The sequence below is a fragment of the Orycteropus afer genome, unplaced genomic scaffold (genome assembly GCF_000298275.1).
Source record: "Orycteropus afer afer isolate SDZICR_OR568_19922 unplaced genomic scaffold, OryAfe1.0 scaffold00345, whole genome shotgun sequence".
Lineage (NCBI taxonomy): Eukaryota > Metazoa > Chordata > Mammalia > Tubulidentata > Orycteropodidae > Orycteropus > Orycteropus afer.
This window is the reverse complement of record NW_006921932.1, coordinates 2,043,446-2,062,238: the sequence shown is the minus strand read 5'-3', so window position 1 is coordinate 2,062,238 and position 18,793 is coordinate 2,043,446. Positions and strand designations below refer to the sequence as shown.

General features: G+C 39.1%; 1 protein-coding gene across 1 annotated transcript in view; it reads left to right on the top strand.

The window, feature by feature from the left end:
* The window catches only part of MLLT3 (MLLT3 super elongation complex subunit), a 377,464-nt gene that overhangs the window by 338,397 nt on the left and 20,274 nt on the right, over nucleotides 1–18,793 (top strand). The window contains exons 6-8 of the mRNA XM_007952543.2: nucleotides 12,946–13,021; nucleotides 14,974–15,103; nucleotides 17,884–17,983. Coding sequence (XP_007950734.1) covers nucleotides 12,946–13,021; nucleotides 14,974–15,103; nucleotides 17,884–17,983 — 306 coding nt within the window. The remainder of the gene's footprint in view (nucleotides 1–12,945; nucleotides 13,022–14,973; nucleotides 15,104–17,883; nucleotides 17,984–18,793) is intronic.

Below are 18,793 nucleotides of genomic sequence, written 5' to 3'. Positions count from 1 at the left end.
CTTGCATATGAGCAGTTGATGGTCTGTTCCACAATCAGCTCCTGGCCTTGTTTTGGCTGAAGGTATTGAGGTTTTCCATTGCCTCTTGCCACAGATGTAGTCAATTGGATTCCTGTGTGTTCCATCTGGTGAAGTCCACATGTGCAGCCACCATTTGTGTTGTTGAAAAAGATATTTGCAATGAATAAGTCATTGGTTTTGCAAAATTCTGCCATGCGATTTGCAGTATTATTTCTGTCAGCAAGGCCACATTTTCCAACTACCAGTGATTCTTCTTTGTTTCCAATTTTTGCTTTCCAGTCACCAGTGATAATTAACACATCCTGATTGCATGTTCGGTCAATTTCAGACCGTAGAGGTTGATAAAAATCTTCAATTTCCTCATCTTTGGCTTTGGTGGTTAGTGCATAATTTTGAATAATAGTCATATTAACAGGTCTTCCTTGTAGGAGTATGGATATTATCCTATCACTGACAGCATTGTATTTCAGGACAGATCTTGAAACATCCTTTGTGATGATGACTGCCACACCATTCCACTACAAACTGTCATTCCCAGCATAGTAGACCATATGGTTGTCTGATTCAAAATGCCAAAACCCATCCATTTTGGCTCACTAATGCCTAAGATATCAATCTGTGTGCGTGCCATTTCATTTTTGACAACTTCTAATTTTCCTAGATTCATGCTTCATACATTCCATGTTCCCATGGATGTTTACACCTATTTCTCCTCAATTTGAGTGGTGCCACGTCAGCAAATAGAGGTCTCAAAAGCTTTACCTTATCCTTATGAGTAAGGCTGGTTTTGCTCTGATGATGCAGCAATTTCCCAGTCCTGTTTTGAGAGCCTTCCAACCTAAGTGACTCATCCTCCTCCTCTGTATTAGACATTGTTTCCAGACTATTCATAAAGTTGTGCAGTAATATATCAGACAGTGTTTCTCTCCTATTCATAAGGTTTTTCCTGGCCAGTTCTTTGAGAAGTGGATGGCCTCTTCCTTCTTCCTAGTCTGTCTCAGTCTGTAAGCCGGGCTCATACCTGTGCACCATGTGCACTCCTCTGGGTTTGAAACACCAGTGGCACAGCCTCAAGACTCAGAGCAACACGTCACCACAGTAGGTCAAACCGATAGACAAGTTTATCTCCCTTACCTGTTGGAATCCTCTCCATCCTCTCCTTACCTGGATCCCTGCGGCTAACTCCTCTTTCTGTCCAGGTCCCCTTAGCCTTTATACTCTCCTTTCTCCCACCTTCCCGCCTTGCTGCTTGTGGGGCGTAGCCTGGGTTCCCTCTCCTCACCTGGATCCCTGCGGCTGACTCATCCAGCAGTGTATAAGAGTTCCAATCTCCCCACAACCTCTCCTGCATTTGTTGTTCTCTTTTTTTGATCGGTATTATTGACAGGTTGAGGTTACTGGTATCAAATTGTAGTTTTGATTTGAATCTCTGTAATGGGTGGTGTGTAGTGCTTAAGGCATTTGACTGCTAACCAGAAGGCTGGCGGTTCAAACCCACTGGCTACTCCTCAGAAGGAAGACTGGGCAATCTAGTTCTGTAGAGAATACCACCTTGGAAACCCAAGGAGGGGTCAGTATGCATCACTGAGTTTGTTTGTTTGTTTTAATGGCTAATGATTGGAGGTGTCTTTTTGTTGTTTGTTAGCCACCTGAATGTCATCTTTGGTGAAGTGTCTGTTCATGTCCTCTCTCATTTTTCAATTGGATTGTTTGTCTTTTTGTTGTTGAAGTGTTGAAGTTTTCTGTAAATTTGAGCAGTTAGGCCCTTGTGAGATAAGTCATAGCCATTTTCCTCCCCATATATAGGTTCTCTCTTTATTCTTTGGTGAAGTCATTTGATTAGCATGTGTTTAATTTTTAGGACAACCCAGTTATCTAATTTATTTCCCACTGTTTCTTCATTATTAGCTATGTTTGTGTTTATGCCATATATTAGAGCCCCTACTGTAGCCTCTATTTTTACTTCCATAATCTATATAGGTTTACTATTTCAGTCTTTGATACATTTTGAGTTAGTTTTTTGTATGGATTTTGCTTTGTTTTTCTGCTAACGGATATTCACTTTTGCCGGTACCATTTGTTAAAGAGACTTTCTCTTTTCCATTTAATGGAATTGAACTCTTTGTCAAAGATCAGTTGTCCATAGGTAGATGGATTTATTCCTGGGTTTTCAATTCTGTTCTATTGGTCTATGTACCTGTCGTTGCACCAGGCAATTTTTTTTTAATTTTTTATTTTAAGAGTTTGTTTTACATTCAACATTATGTGTACATTTAGTTTCACTCCCCATTTACCATGCTCAACCCTAACCCAGTCTCCTCTCCTCCCTGCCCAGTAACCCTTCCCACCATGCCCCTCATAGTTATGCACTCCTGTGTGTCCTGCATTTCCTCTGTAAGAATGTTGCCCCTCTGGTGCCCTGTGGTCTATTGCTCCAAGGGATGCATTTCCATAGAATGTGGGTGTGTCACCCTGAGTTGAGTGATCTGCATATACATCTTGTTTACTATTGGGCTGAAAGCCAGCTCCACGGAGTGAGCTTTATTTTAGGTCTAGAATGTATTCCAGGACTATAGTATTGGGGGTCTCACCAGACTCCATCCAACCAGTAATTCTGGTCATTATTGAGTTTTTTTATTTTGTTCCACATTTTTCCTCCCACTCTATACAGCATCTCCAGATTTGATCCTTTCCTGAGTGGTTGGCATTGGTAGCCAGGCACCATCTAGTTCTTCTGGTCTCAAGGGTCATTGTGTCCCAGGGCTGATTGCTTCCAAATGTGTACCAGGCAATTTTTATTATCATGGCTGTGTAGGTTCTGCAATTAGGGAGTGTGAGGCCTCCTACCTTGTTCCTCATCTTCAATACACTTTCCTAATCCAGGGTCTCTCTCCTTTCCATATAAGTTGGTAATATTTTTCCATCTCATTAAAGAATATTGTTGGAATTTGAACCAGGATTGCATTATATGTGTAGATTGTTATGGGCAGTATTGGCATTTTCACAATGTTAAATCACACTGTCCAAGAACATAGAATGTTTTTTCATTCATGTACATCTCTTGGTTTTTTACAGTAATGTTTGTAGTTTTCTTTGTTAAGTCTTTCACATCCCTAGTTAGCTTTATTCCTAAGTATATTATCTTTTTGAAGGGTATTGTAAATGGTATTGTTTTCCTGATTTCCTTTTCAAAGTTCTCTTTGTTAACATAAATGAATCCAAGTAATATTTGTATGTTGATCTTGTATCCTGCCTCTTTGCTAAAATCTTCTGTTAGTTCCAGTAACTTTTTTGTGGAGTCTTTGGAATCTTCTATGGATACAATGAACATGTCATCTGAGAGTAGGATAATTTTACTTCTTCCTTAACAATTTGTGTGCCCCTTATTTCTTTTTCTTGCCTTATTGCTTTGGCTAGGGCTTCGGTACAGTACAGTGTTGAATAAGAGTGGTGAAAGGCATTCTGATCATCACATTCTGCTTTAATATCTACCTATCCATTGAATAAAATGTTGACTGTTGATTTTGTATACATGCAATTAATTATGTTGAAGAATTTGTCTTCTATTCGTATTTTGCTGAGAGTTTCTATTAGGAATGGGTGTTGGACTTTATTAATGCCTTTTCTGCACCGACCGTAATGATTACATGGTTCTTATGCTTTGCTTTATTTATGTAGTAGATTACATTGATTGATTTTTTTATGTTGAACCATCCTTGTATACTTGGTATGAATTCCACTCGTTTGTGGTATATGAATTTTTTGATACACTGTTGAATTCTGTTGGGTAGAATTTTGTTTATATTTTTTTGTGTTTAATTCATGAGGTATACTGATCTATAATTTTCTTTATTAGTAGTGGCTTTTCCTAGTTTTGATATCAGGGTTATGCTGGCTTCATAGAATAAATTCAGAAGTATCCCTTCCTTTTCTGTGTTCTGGAATAGTGTGAGTAGTAGTGATGTCAGCTCTTCTCTGAATGCTGGGTAGAATTCTCCAATTAAGCCATCTGAGCCAGGGCTTTCTTTGTTTCGAGTTTTTTTCTTTTCTTTTTTTAATGACCTCTTCAATTTCTTCTTTTACTTTGGGTCTGTTCAGACTTCTGTTTTAGTTTGGGTAGGTAATGTGCTTCTAGAAATGTGTCCATTTCTTCTGGGTTTCCAAAGTTGTTGGAGTATAAATTTTCATAATATTCTGTTATGATCCTTTCTATTTCAGATGGTTCCATTGTAATGTCACCCATCTCATTTCTTGTTTGAGTTACACGCATCTTCTCCTTTTTTTCTTTGTCAGTTTGGCTGGTGGTTTATTTATAAGAACCAATTTCTACTTAGAACAATTCTTTCAGTTGTTTTTCTGCTTACTGATTTATTTATTTCTGCTCTGATCTTTATTATTTCTTTTCTTCGGGTAGCTTTTGGCTTCATTTTTTGCCTTTTTCTGTTTGTTTGAGTTGTGGTGCTAAGGTATTGATTTTGTTCCTTTTTCCTTTTTTTTTTCTCTTTAACCGTAAGAAACTTTCCTCCCCTCTCTTCCCCATGACCATCCCCTCCCTGTACCCCTCTCATCCACACATTCCTGTCTGTCTACCCTTCCCTGTATGTGAATACCACCCCTCTGGTGTCCCATGGCTGCTTGATCCAAGGGGTGCATCTCCCTAGAGTAGGTGCGTGCATTGCCCTGGGGTAGGTGTTCTGCATGTAGGTCTTTCTACTGTTAGGGTGGGAGTCCTTTCTCCTTTTTTTGATGTGTGCATTTATTGGTATAATTTAACCTCTGAGTACTGCTTTTACTGTGTCTCAGAGATTTTAATATGTTGTACTTTCATTCTCTTGATGCTAAGAAGTTTTGTATTTCATTTTTAATTTTGTCTATTGCCCAGTGGTTTTTAAGCAACTTGTTATTCAGTGTCCATATATTTGATTTTTTTTTCTCTTGTTCTTCCTGTTATTGATTTCTAGTTTTATAGATCAGAGAGGATGCTTTGTACTATTTTGATGCTTTTTAATTTTTTGAGGCTTTCTTTGTGGCCTAATACACGGTCTAATTTAGAAATGACCCAAGTGCATTGAGGAAAATTGTGTATTGTGCCACTGTTGGGGTCAAGTGTTCTATGTATGGCTAAGGGGTCAAGGTGATTGATTACAATGTTTAAGTCTTCTGTATCCTTTTTGAGTTTCTTTTTAGGTTTTCTGTCATTCATCACAAGTGGTTTGGTAAAGCCTCCTGTAATTATTGTATAAATATTTGCTTAGAACTCTGGTAGCCATGTAATTAAACCATTGGGCTGCTAACCAAAAAGTCAGTGGTCCAATCCTATCAGCTGCCCCATGGGAGAAAGATGAGGCTGTCTGCTTCTGTAAAGATTTACAGTCTTGGAAACCCTATGAATGAGGCAATTCTACTCTGTTCCATAGTGTCACTAGGAGTCAGAATTGACTTGATGGCAGTGGATTTGGTTTTTTGGTTTTTATCTGTTTCTTTTCTGAAAGCTGTTGGAATTTGTTTGATATATTTGGGATTTCTGTTATTGGGTGTGTTAATGTTTAGTATGGTTATATCTTAATTAATAGATCCTTTAATCATTATATAATGCCCCCCCTTTTTTTTTTTGGTGTGGATTTTGCCTTAAAATATATTTTATCAGATTAATAATACTACCACCCCTGCTCTTTGTTTGGTTGTTGTTTGTGTGATATATTTTTTCTGTCCTTTGATGTTTAACTTGTTCATATCTTTGTGTCTAAGGGTTTGTCTCTTATGATAACATATTAATGAGTCATGTTCTTTTTATCCATTCTGTTACTCTCTGTCTCTTGACTGGCTCATTTAACTCATTTCTGTGTGATTATACATAGATATGAATTAACTGCTGTCAATTTGTTGTGCTTTTTTTTTCATGTGTGGTGTTGATGAATTCTATCTTCCATTTACTTTTCTGTACTGAGTTATTTTTGTTTACAGATTTTCTTTTCTTTCATTGTTGATTTTGTGCTTAATGAATTTTATGATTTTCTCTTTTAATTTTAGTTGGTAGACTTAATGATTTTCTTCAGTGAGTAGATTTATTGATTTTCTTTCTTTTAGCTCTACCTTCCTAAGTTTAAAATAATCTGTTGTATCTTGATACCACCTTAACTTCTTCTCTATATAGCAAATCTTTAACTATTCCATTTATTCCTTCCTTTTATTTTGCAGTTGTTTTCATTCACAGGTTGATATCTCTCATTCACCGCTTTCAGTCTTGTAGCGTTGTTTTATTTTTGAGAATTTTTTATCTTGGTTGGTATCTGGGTGATGCTGTCATGTGCCAACTTTAATCTCAGATTGTTGTCTGATGGGTATCGTTTCTCTGTTTGAAGGACTCCCTTTAATACTTGTAAGCTTGGTCTAGTTTTTACAAATTATCATAATTTCTGTTTATTTGAAAATGTCCTAGTTTTGCCATTGTATTTTGGAGACAGTTTTGCTGGATATATTATTATTGGTTGGTAGCTTTTTTCATTCAAGATTTATATATGCCGCTTCCTTCTTGCCAACAAGGATTTGGCTGAGTAATCAGAGGTTAGTCTCATTGGTTTACCTTTGTAAGTGTCAGTTCATTTTTCTTAAACTGGTCTCAAGATTCTTTCTTTGTTTTCGGTTTTAGAAAGTCTGATTACGGTATGTTGGTGACTGTCTTTTGGAGTCCATCCTGTATGGGGTTCTTTGAGATTCTTGGATGGTTATCTCTTTTCTTTCATAGTAGTAGGGAAGTTTTCTTCCAGCACATCTTAAAAATTTTTCTCTATGTTATTTTTTGTCTCCTCCTGATCTGGTCCTATCATGCATAGCGCATTTCTCTTGATAGCATCTCACATAACGCTTGTTGTTGTTGTTGTTGTTATGTGCCGTCGAGTCGGCCCCGACTCATAGCGACCCCTCCTTGGGTTTCCGAGGCAGTATCACTACGGAAGTAGGATTGCCCAACCTTCCTTCCGAGGAGTGGCTGGTGGGTTTGAACCGCCAGCCTTCTGGTTAGCAGTCAAGTGCTTTAGCCACTATGCTACCAGAGCTCCTCACATAACGCTTAGGCTTTCTTAATTTCTTTTTCTGAATTTTGCTCAAACTAATTAGTATCAAGGAATTTGTCCTCTATTTCTCTGACTTCATCTTCCATTGATTCAGTTCTACTCTTGTGTGCTTTTATTGAGTTATCTGTTTCTGAAATTTTATTGTTAATCTTCTGGATTTCTAGTTGCTGTGTTTGTATGGTTTCTAATTGTGTACTTATTTTGTCATTTTGTTCTTGTATTGTTTTCCTGAACTATTTTAGAATTTTTGGCTGTTTTCTTTAATATTCTCTGGGTTTTTTTTCCTTGATCACGTGAAGGGTCTTAAACATAAATCTTTTGAATTCCTTAACATATAGTTCCATTACCATTTCTTCTTCAGAAAAGTTTTCTGACCTTTCATTGTGGTCACTTGCTTGAGCCATCTTGTCCTGAGTCTTTGTGCAATTTGATATTGTCTATTGTCTCTGAGACAGCAAAGTGTTATTGTATTTATTTGTTGTTTTTGTTGGTTTGCTTCTTCCTGATTTTTTGTTTTGTTTTGCTTTGATATATCTGGGTGGATGGGGCAGGCATGCTACTGTGGTCACTAGTTTGCCAGCACTGGGGTGCTTACCACTTGTCTTCAGGTTGTTGGGGTAGTAGCTGGGAATGTGGGCACAGGTCTGTTTGCTGGTTGCATAGAACAACTGAGGACAGGCTTGGTGGGAATTGGCTTCCATCTGTTGTCAATCAAGTGGCACAGGAGCCAGTAGTGGCAGTTACCAAGTGGGTGGGGTGGCTAGTGTGGTGGGTGTGGCAGGTAAGTGGTAGACTCATTCACTGTCACTGATTGGGTGTGGGGGGTAGAAGGTGGCAGGAGAGTGGATGACAGGTGGAAAAACATGTGGGTGTGCCTTGCCACTTCTCTCTCAGTCATGCATGGGAGACACTTGCTTGGTCTCATGCTTGGTCATGCATTCACTGCTGCTCTCCTGGTTGGGAGGCGAGGATATATATTGCATAGTTACAATGAAGTGGTATGGCAGCAGACATGGGCACATACTATCAGTTGCTGCTGTGGCTGGTGGTTACAAGCAATCCATGGCAGCATGTACTCCTAGGCACTCTGGGAGTGAGGTAGCAGTGGGTGTGAGCACATGTCACCAATCACAGGATCAGAGGGGTGGAGTGTGTGATGCACAAGTGTGTGCCACAAACCACAGAGGCAGTGGGCTGTATATCATGTGATCTGCAGGAGGGTGTCTTCAGCTGCTGGGCAAGTGTGGTGGCAGTGGGCACAAACACACACCACTACTCACCCAGGCTCAGAGGAGAGGACACATGACATGCAATCTACAGGAATGTGTGCTGCTGGTCACTGGGAGACTGGTACAGTACACACCACCAATTGCAGAGGCGGTGGTATTGTGGGAGGGTGTGCTGGCAGGCCCAGGGGAACCCAGTGGTGGAAGATACAGGTTTGGAGAGGTGAATTTGGCACAGGTGCTTCCTGCTGACTCTCTGGAGGGGCAGGGACTTGTACCACAGACTGCTGCGTAGGAAAGGGGCAGTGGGGAGGTGTCACCAGTTGGGTGGTGGTGGTGGGGTGCCACAGCTCTGGTTATTGAAAGGGTGAGCCATTGGGGAGAGTGTACTTCTCTGGTCTTTTGTCTCCATCCTGGATACTGATGCATTCCTAGGCAAGTGCAGCCAGCTGTCAGGTCCCTGCCCCAACTCACTGTGAGGAGGGAGGACTGTCCAGGATCCATTGTCACCAGCTGCCACTCCACAGACCCTCCCCCCTTTGTGGGTCTTCAACCCAAATGGCCAGGGACTACTACTGAGGAGTAGTTCTATCCTTATTTTCTAGCTCCCTCCCTGTTCTGTGGTCACCATGGTCCTTTGAGCTCTCGCCCACTTTCCTTCCTTAAATCTGATTTATGTTCTGCTCACTTTGCTGCACTCAGGATTTGTCTACACTCTTATCTATGTCCTATTGGACATTCCATGAAGTTTTCTTCCTGTACTCCTCACCCAGAATTGCTGTTTGCTATTTCTCAAGATTGCCATGCTGTGCCAGGCCAGCTAGCAGGCACCTCTACTCTGTATCTCTGCTCGTTCACTGCTTTCATTAAGTTTTGTCTTCCAGTTGGTACTTGATTTAAATACTTTTCCTTTTATTTGGTACTCAAGGTTTCTGGATTATAATCTGTATCTGTTTCAGAGGTCTTTGTTGTAGAGTGACAGTGTTGTATGTCTGCCTAGGTCACCATCTTAAGCCAGACCCCAGAATGGTGTTTTGAAGACTTAATATTCAGTTGAATTCCATACATGCCAGTTTGTTACTTTAAGGTCTGTCCACTGTGACTCAATTTTATGTGTTTCATGCACATTTTTATTGATTGGTAACTGTGTACTGTCAGGGTACTTTCTCACAAGATACTTAGGAGAGTATGCAAGGATAGAGGCTTTCTCTGGATGAAACAATATGATTCTGTTATTTCTTATGATGTATATGCTTATACTTTCTTACGTATTTTAGATTTCTTCCAAAAACATATTTTCTTTGCATTTAGAAAAAAAGAATAGATTAACCTGGAATCATTGGTGCTCAGCTGGACTTTTCATTAATATCATAAGTTGAAATTCTAAACTATAAAACATGCTAAACCCCACTCCAAACCTATGGAACAAGAACCTCACACATAGAGTCTTCCAGCTAATTCTAACACATACCCATGGTTATGAATCTCTGTGCCCCCTATTGACAGTTCTCAAAAGTCTAGGTAGTCCCTGGACCAGCATAACAATATCAGCTGGGAACTTGTAAGAAATCCGGGTTCTCAGACCCACCCAACACCTACTGAATTTAGAAACTTTAGGGTGGGGCTCAGCAGCAGTCCATGTTTTAACAGGCCCTCCAGATTATTGTGATACCCACTAAAATGTGAGAATCACTGCTTTAAGATCATCTCTAAGGTTCCATAGCTCTAAAATCCTACAAATGCTTGTCCTTACTGCCAAAAGCTTCCAGGACATTGCCACCCATTATTCAACATTTTATCCTTATGCAGCTCTATTGATCTGACTTGATGGCAGTGAGTTTGGTTTGGTTTATTGATTTAAACTTTCTATTTTAATATTCTCATTGAATTCATGTTTCTCCTCTTTTAAGCCTCCTCAGATGCTTTGTGTAAGAGTCAGGATGTTAATTATAAATGTTGAAATGAAAGTAAATATATTATTTACTATTGTCAGTTTTCTGATGGTTCCAGAAACCAAACCAAACTCACTACCATCAAGTCGGATCCAACTCATAGCGACCCCTCCTTGGGGTCGATATCACTCTGGTGATATCACTCTGGAAGTAGATTGCCCAACCTTCCTTCCAAGAGTGGCTGATGGGTTTGAACTGCCAGCCTTATGGTTAGCAGTTAGATGCCTTAGACACTGGAATTACTAATTTTCATGGTTAAGAAGATAAAAGAAGGCTGTCTCTAGGTTTGGTTTTGGCATCGACATGATGCTTGAGACTTATGGGTCAAGTTAAACATGAGGTAGTTGAAGAGTTGACTACTATGCTCTCTTGTTATCCTAGTTAATGTCATTCTCCAAGATACCTCTGGCAGAGCAGTCCCTTTGAGTCCATGGCTGGTAAAGGCTGGATGGGAAATTAGTGCCCTCTTTTCACTGAAACTTCTTTTTTGGCTACCAGATGGTTTCTAGAGTTTCTAGAGCTATCAAAATAATACTGTTTGCAAGTACTTTCTTGGCTGAAAAGAGCAACTTGGAGAGGAAAAGGAGTACTCTGCAGCCACTGGGAGAAATGTTTTACAGCTGGGCATTGCACATAAATGCTAACTGAATGCCCTTTCAGTTTTGTAACTCACCGATGGGGCTCACAGTGGAAGAGCCACTCCTCAGAAATGAAGAGTACCTCATACAGGCATTGGCACTTGTAAACCACCATCTCTTCTTTGTGGGCTGCAAACAGCAATGTGTAGGACATTGTGCTGCAACTCTCAAGTAAATCATGCAGTGGTGAAGGTTGGTGGGCCGCCTGCTGCTCATTAGAGGTCCTGTCTGGCTCTTTTCCTGCAGCATGAACAGTAGATTGCTGACACCTGTTTTCCCATCCAGCCCGGGGAGGTGAAGTGTGCATCAGGAATGCTTGAAGTGCTTCCTTGTGTCCGTGTCTGTGGAGCTCGGTGCTGCTTGAGGGGAGAGGGGGTTTAGTGCTGAAAGGGGAGATGAAAAACTTGGCAGTGAGAAACTGCAATATAAATGGAATTGAGAGTCTCGTGGTCATTTAGAGGCTTCTGATTGTGCTTTAGTTCACCATCCATATGGATCTGAAAAACTTGATCACCCATTGAGCAAAGTAGAAAGACGATGTTTCTTGTGCATGGGAGGACTTCAGTTCTTTTCTTTCTTTTTCCTTTTAATAATCTATTTTATTTTTGTTGTTGGAAATATGCACAGCAGAACATAAACCAATTGAACAGATTCTACATGTACAATTAAGTGGTATCAATTACATTCTTCAAGTTGTGCAAGCATACTCACCCTTCTTTTCAGAATTGTTCCTCTCTCACTGTCCCCCTAAGCTTTCTATCTGATCTTTATAGTTACTGTGGTCAATTTGATCCCATATAGGTAGATGTTTAAAAGATCATCTTGACAAACATGAGTATGTAGCTGAGACTATGAGTATATTAGAAATGGCATAGAAATAGTCAAGTCTTTAAAAAAAATTTATCAACATTTGTTATTTTTTAAATACCTTTGGGCTTAAGTATATAAAAGTCAGTGTGTTGGTGCTGTGATCAGTTTCTTTGCAAACTTCTATCTGCATCTGCTCTTCCCATGTTTGCCTGAAATAAAATATCTGTGGCAGACAGTGGGACAGCGTCCATCTCCAGCCACAGATACTGAGTGCCTGCTGTATACAATGCATTATGCTCAGTACCAGGAGATAACAAGAAGTCCAAGACAGGGTCTCCCCTTTTTTCAAGTGCTGGCAGTCTGTAGTCTCATCTGGGGAGAAAAGGCACACACCTCAGAGCAATGTAATGCTGCAGAAACTTGTGATAGGTAAACAGGTAATTGATCCACAGAGAGTACATTTTCAATGGGTTTGGCAAAGGGAAAGAGAACTGTGAGTTGAGTAGGTCAAAGAAGTTGTGGAACTTATTTTAGATACATAGTGTGGAGAGCATTAATTGAGGGTGAGAAATGTAGATCGGTGTGATGCTCTTTCCCTGCCATCAGTAGCCTGTGAAATTAAAGGGTGTTTTGTTGTTGTTTTTCATAGTTGCAACATTTTCTCTGACTCATTTGTGGAGCTTGGCCAGCTCTCTTGTGAACATTGGCTTCAATTTGTGAACTGCGGGTGAAAAGGGTTAGGATTGGGTCATGGCCTTGGACCAGAGTAAAATTAACTGGCTCATAATGTGATTGAACTAATGACCTTGGCCTCATTACCACTATGTTTTAACCAGTTGAGTCAGTCAAACATTGCAGAAAGGGTAATCAAGGTATCATTTAGAATGAGACCTGTATAACAGTAAGCACAGGAGGGAAATCAAAGCCAGTTTCTTGCCGCATGTAATACAAAGACATTTACCTCTTAATCCTTGGGTTTATAATTTATCTCTTAATCCTTGAATATATATACTGGTTTCTATGCCTAGTAAAAATAAGGTGGGCAAAACAAAACAAAGGATATCATGACTTCCTCATGTTAGTATTTTTGACATAATGTATGTCATTTTCTTGCAGTCTCAGACTGTTTCTGCAGAAAGTGCCATAAGCAACAGTATTGTTTTCAGTGTTAGATGTGTAGTGTCCTATAGATTTCTTAATGATGTCTTTTTTTTCTTCTTTAAAGTCTGAACAGCCCAGTCCTGCCAGTTCCAGTTCCAGCTCCAGTTCCAGTTTCACACCATCCCAAACCAGGCAACAAGGTACCAACATCTCCCAGGCAAACTATGAAACACTATTCTCATAAAGCATCTTAATGAGTTGATTTATAACTTATCTTCTAGAGTTTTATTATCTGAATGATAACTTGGCCTTTATGCAGTTGTATTTATTTTCTCTAGGAATGCACTTGAGAATTGTTCTGATATATGAGGCCAGACTCTAGAAATTCCCCTTTTTCCAGTCCCTGCCATCAGATTCCCATTTTACAAAAAGATTATAGACACAGCCCATTCCAGGGAGTTCCCAAAGGAAATACAATAGCAAAAGCTGGGCTTGTGATGCTTTGACTTTGGGAAATAGATTTTCATTCTCCCATCTGAACACATCCATTTAATTTCATTTCATTTATCTTTCTACAGATTAATAGATCATCTTCTTTAACACGTGTTAATTTACTGTTTAAAAAATGTTTTTCCTCTTCTCATAAACAAGTGTTATATCAACTTGGAATGAAGAAATTTAAACTAGAACATTTACTAATTATAATTTCCACTTTATGTGGAAAATCTTCAAATGTTGGCTTTTCTTTTCTTTTTTAACATGAAATGTGAGTTCATATCAAAGAATAGCTTGATTTTGTTGGTGTAATGCCTAAGGCATTTGACTGCTAATCAAAAGGCTGATGGTTCAAACCCATCTGCCACTTCTCGGAAGGAAGGTTGGGAAATCTACTTCTATAGCGATACTGCCTCAGAAACCCAAGGAGGGGTTGCTATGAGTCAGATCCAAGTTGACAGGAGTGAGTATTGAACATCGCAGTTTCATTGACCACACTTAATTCCTGATGGCCTTGTTGTATGTTTTGAAAGGGCTGTGTGTGTTTTTGGCTAAGCATAAGCTTCTAGGAAAAACTGTAAAATAAAGACAATGATCATTCATTTTGGCTTTCAAAGTTCTCCTTCCTCTAGCTTCCAAAGATATAAGTCCACTACAGAAGCAGAGAGATTTGAGTTTTGCACAATGTGAGTTTAGAGGGAGTGAATAATTATTTTGAAACTGCACTAGTGATAGCTCAGATATTCCTATCTTACCATGGGAATTGCCGCATCTAGAGCAAAAGTGCCTCTCTCACTTTCTTGATTGCCTACAATCTCATCTGTTAAGTTTCAATATGACTGTCCTGGTTTTCCCACATTAAAGCAGTAAAGTGAAAATAAGGCACACTACTGAATTTGTTCACTCTTTTGAGTTCTATTTCTCCCTCCCCTGCTTCCTTTGCCACTGCAATAAAATTAGTTATGGTTTGATTTTCTTCTGCCATCCAATGTTGAATACTCTTGAATTTTCTGGGCACCTGATTTATTGCATGGTCTTATCTATGTAAATACATGCTGGTATTTTGCCAGGAACTTCTTAAAAAGTAAAATGGAAATTGGCTATATAAAATTGTTGCAATGAGACCTTGTGTCCAAGATCAATATGAAGATCAGAGATAGGACATTACACCGTGGAATTGAAATACCTTATAATCTGAACTTGACTGAAATGCTTGCTTGACCTGAAATTGCCCTTGAAATAAAAGAACAGCTAAACCTTAATAGATCAAAAACTACCACACAAAGGCTGCATTGCCAAGAGCAAGTTACAACCACAGTGATTTATTAGTATCAACTTTTCAATACATGGATTAACCTAACAAAACAGTCAGCTTACTAATAGGTTTTTCTATTTCTTTATAGATGTAATTTTGGTTAAAGAAGAAAGATACATAGAAGAAAAATTCCTAGAAAATAGAGTTTCTTTAGTAAACATTTGGAACATGTATTATAAAAATAATGTTGCAGAAGTTGCATTCCAGAAAGTCTAGTAAATTTGTTTTATAACATGTATTAATATGTATGATGATGATTCTTATAATTTGGAGAGATTACTGGTAAGCATTTCTGCATGTCTGATTTAGTGTGCTTGCCTGTGGTTCCTTGTTGTTACTCAGGTCCTTTAAGGTCTATAATGAAGGATCTGCATTCAGATGACAATGAGGAGGAATCGGATGAGGCAGAGGATAATGACAATGACTCTGAAATGGAGAGACCTGTAAATAGAGGGGGCAGTCGAAGTCGCAGGTAAGTGTCTTAGAAGGAAAGCGATTCCCTGCAATGGAGTCATTCTTTTTTATCTAGATGTACTACTCTAATCATAGCAAAAGTGTACAACTCCAAAAACAACAGGCACTTCTATGGCCACATTCATTTGAAGCCTGAGTGCTGTGGCATGCTCAAACTCATCTCTACAGAGCACTATTCATTCCTTTTCTCAGAAAAAACAAGGTTTGTAGGCAAACTTTATAGGAAAAAGTCATATTAGAAGCCCTTATTCTTGAAAGTATACACCAAGTGGCAGGACTGAGAAATTAAGGTCTGCTTTCATTTGAAGAGTTTGTTAGGTCCATTGCCGGATGTAGTCTCAGAATTTGAAGAAACGTGTTTGCTGTTTGTAGTTTGAAATATATAATTGGCTCTAGTGAATTATGTGTGACCTAATTAAAACTAAGATCACCTGTGTGTATTTTCCAGCGAAGAAATTCCTTTTAAGTGTGCTAACAATTAGATTCCTTAAGTAGCTTTAATGCGGTGAGGCATAATTCCACATTATAAAATGGTAATGTCACATATAATTAATAGTCAACTTGAAATTGCCTTGAGGAGTTTATTTCTTTATCATGAGGAAAGGAAATAGGCATGCTTATTTCAATGTGTTTTGAGTGGAAAAAATATAATTCTACTTGAACTTAAAACCGATTACATTTACAATATATTGCATTAAGTCTTTTCCCTTATCCATTACTATGTAGAGGGCCTTAAAATTCTTAAAAAAAAAAAAAAAAAAAGCCATATAAAGCCAGACTGGATAGACTGACTGTTTGCTAATTGGTAATTCCTTAGTACCCTTTGAGAAGGGCCTTTGTAGTGTTTGCCCTGTCTAATCTCCCAACTGTTCCTTATGGCCGCACTCAACACTTCCAAACTTACCCCGCTGTATTCCTTTTAAATAGCAGAAAATAAGGAAACGTATGCTCTTGGCTTTATACCATCTCCACTAGAAGCCTTTAATCTGACAGGAAGGAAATGGTAGGGCAAAAAGGCCTAAAAGTAAACTGAACCATGGAGTTTGGGAGCTTATTTATACCAGCCAAAATCCTGTCCACTGGCTGCTCTCAGATTTTGCTGATGAAAAAATGTATGCCCTAATTAGACAATTTCCCAAGTTGCCGTAATTTAGAAGATCTGGGTATTCTGTGATTAGCTGTTGCCCACCAACTTCCTGCCCCATCCCGGGAGTTAGTGTGGGTCAAATGAGACACGTTGTGAGTTGTCTGATGGATTGTTGGAGACGATCTTCCTTTTCCCTGCCTGACACGTGCTGTTAACACAGCAGTGCCAGTGTAACATTTGATCTTCGATGCACTTGTGAAGTCTCAACTGTTTAATCAGTTTAAATACTCAGGCTTCCACTTCAGTCAAGAAGCATTTTAAAGCAGCGCTTCAGCTGAGCTCTTCATTAATGTAATTTAGTTAAGAAAAACAAGTTCCATCAGTTTTTGCTGAAAGGATGTCCCAGTGAATCCTTCACATTTTGTATCTAGTATCTTGTCTATCTGAATATATCAGAGAGCTAGAATGTGATTGACTATTCAGAGCAAGAGAAAAACTATCCAAATTTCCAAAGCATTTTCTGTTTTTGAGAAGAATATTTTATTAGTTACTCTATACTGAGAGACACAAACACTGATGGACATTTCAAATGGAAGGCAGAGACATTCAGCAGTGTAGTAAAGAACTATTTCCTATGCTGGCTAAAATGAAACTCCATTTTAATTTGAAAAGAAAAATAGGGGAGGAGGTAATATTTTTATTGTCTTTAGTTGGTGGTGTAGCGCCTATGGCATTTGACTGCTAACCACAAGACTGGCAGTTCAAGCCCACCAGCCACTCCTTGGAAGGAAGATTAGGCCATCTACTTACGTAGTGATACCACCTTGGAAACCCAAAGAGGGGTCGCTTGCTATGAGTTGGATTTGACTCAATGGCAATGAGTTTGGTTTGGTTTTTGGTTTTAGTTGTTGAAAGATATCATTGCGTGTTTTAAAAGCAGTTTTTCCAAACAGTTTCTTTGGGTTGCTTTAGCATATTTCCAATGGATGTTGTATGAATTGTGTCAGTGTCTGAACTGGGGACAGCCTTGGATTGTTGCACAGTAGAAATGATTGGTAGTTGGTCTAGCATGCTGGGTTTCACACACATGTTCCTCAGATGTCACCCTCAGCTGGCAGCCATATAGGGCTATTGTCTGTATTCTTCTTAGCTGTTGTTTCCACTTCTGCAGCCTTTATTTTAGCCATATTTGTAATGTTTTTCTTCCATAGCAGAGTGACAGGGGTAAAGGAGAATGAAAGGTAGGAACCTAAACTGTCATAAGTTTGATGACTTTCTGCAAGCGAGGGTGCCATGTTTAATGAAAGTAGATGGATGGAGCTAGAACAGGGAGAGAATGAATAAATGATACCATTAAAGTATAGTGGCTGACCACTAGCTTTGGGTTCAGATTGCTTGGCTTTGAATCTGAGATTCACTTTTACCTCTGTGTCCCTAGGCAAATGACTTAGTCTTTCTAAGGCTTGGTTGCTTCATCTGTAAAATAGGGAATTATTAAATGAGAAAGAGTAGGTAAAGCACTTAATGCAGTTCCGGGCACAAAATAAACTCCAGTACATATTAGCTGTTGTTCAAAATGAGCTTTTCAATGGTTAGGGTTTGGATGCTTGCTCACTGTGCTCATTACCATGGATATTTCATGAATCATCTGTTTTCACTGGTGCTTATGACTTCTCTTTCTGTCTTTTCAGAGTTAGCTTAAGTGATGGCAGTGATAGTGAGAGCAGTTCTGCTTCTTCACCTCTACATCATGAACCTCCACCACCCTTATTAAAAACCAACAACAACCAGGTAAATTGCTGCTTTTGCACTTTTCAAGATTCTGAGAAACTAGATGCAATCATTTTTGCAAAGTACCTGAAACTTTTTTTGTCTTCATTATAGCGAAGTCTCTCTTGATGCCAAATAAATGGGAATCTATAACTGTGGGATAAACACATAGTTAGGGTAAAAGAACTTCTGTTGTCCTGAGAAGATGAACATGTTCCATTGGATGAGTTAGTTAAATAAGGGATGATGACAAAAAGTGTTACCTAATACTTCTGATTTCCCTTAGCAGTAAGTAGGTGACAAAATAAGTTAGAAAGAATATGGCCTTTGGAACTAGTAAAAAGCCTGGTCCTTTGCTTTAGTACTCGTTTACTGGTAGGAAATTAACTTGTAACTTCTGATTCTCAGTTCCCTCATCTGTAAATGGGGATATTAACATCTACCTTACAGGTTCCTGGGAAGGTGAGAATTACATGCATAAAAGTCCTGAGACAGTGCTAGTACCTATTTGGTTCTCAGTCAGTGGTGGTTGTTTATTATGATAGGTGCTCTGCTTCTGTGTGCTCATCTAAGAAAAGAGGATCATCACTTGGAATTGTAAGGAATCGTTTATAAAGTATACAGAAAATGATGGTTATTATCATGGAGTTTGCAAAAACGACAAGGAGGCCACATGTTCCGACCTCCTCTAATTCCACAAAGGGAAGACAGGGTTACCAGCAGTAACCCAAGGCCTATTACTGCCAGGCCAGACATGTTGCCTCCCTCCAGTCCTTTCTCCAACCGTTCCTCCCAGAGCACCCACCACCTCTCTCCTGGGTTCGATAATTC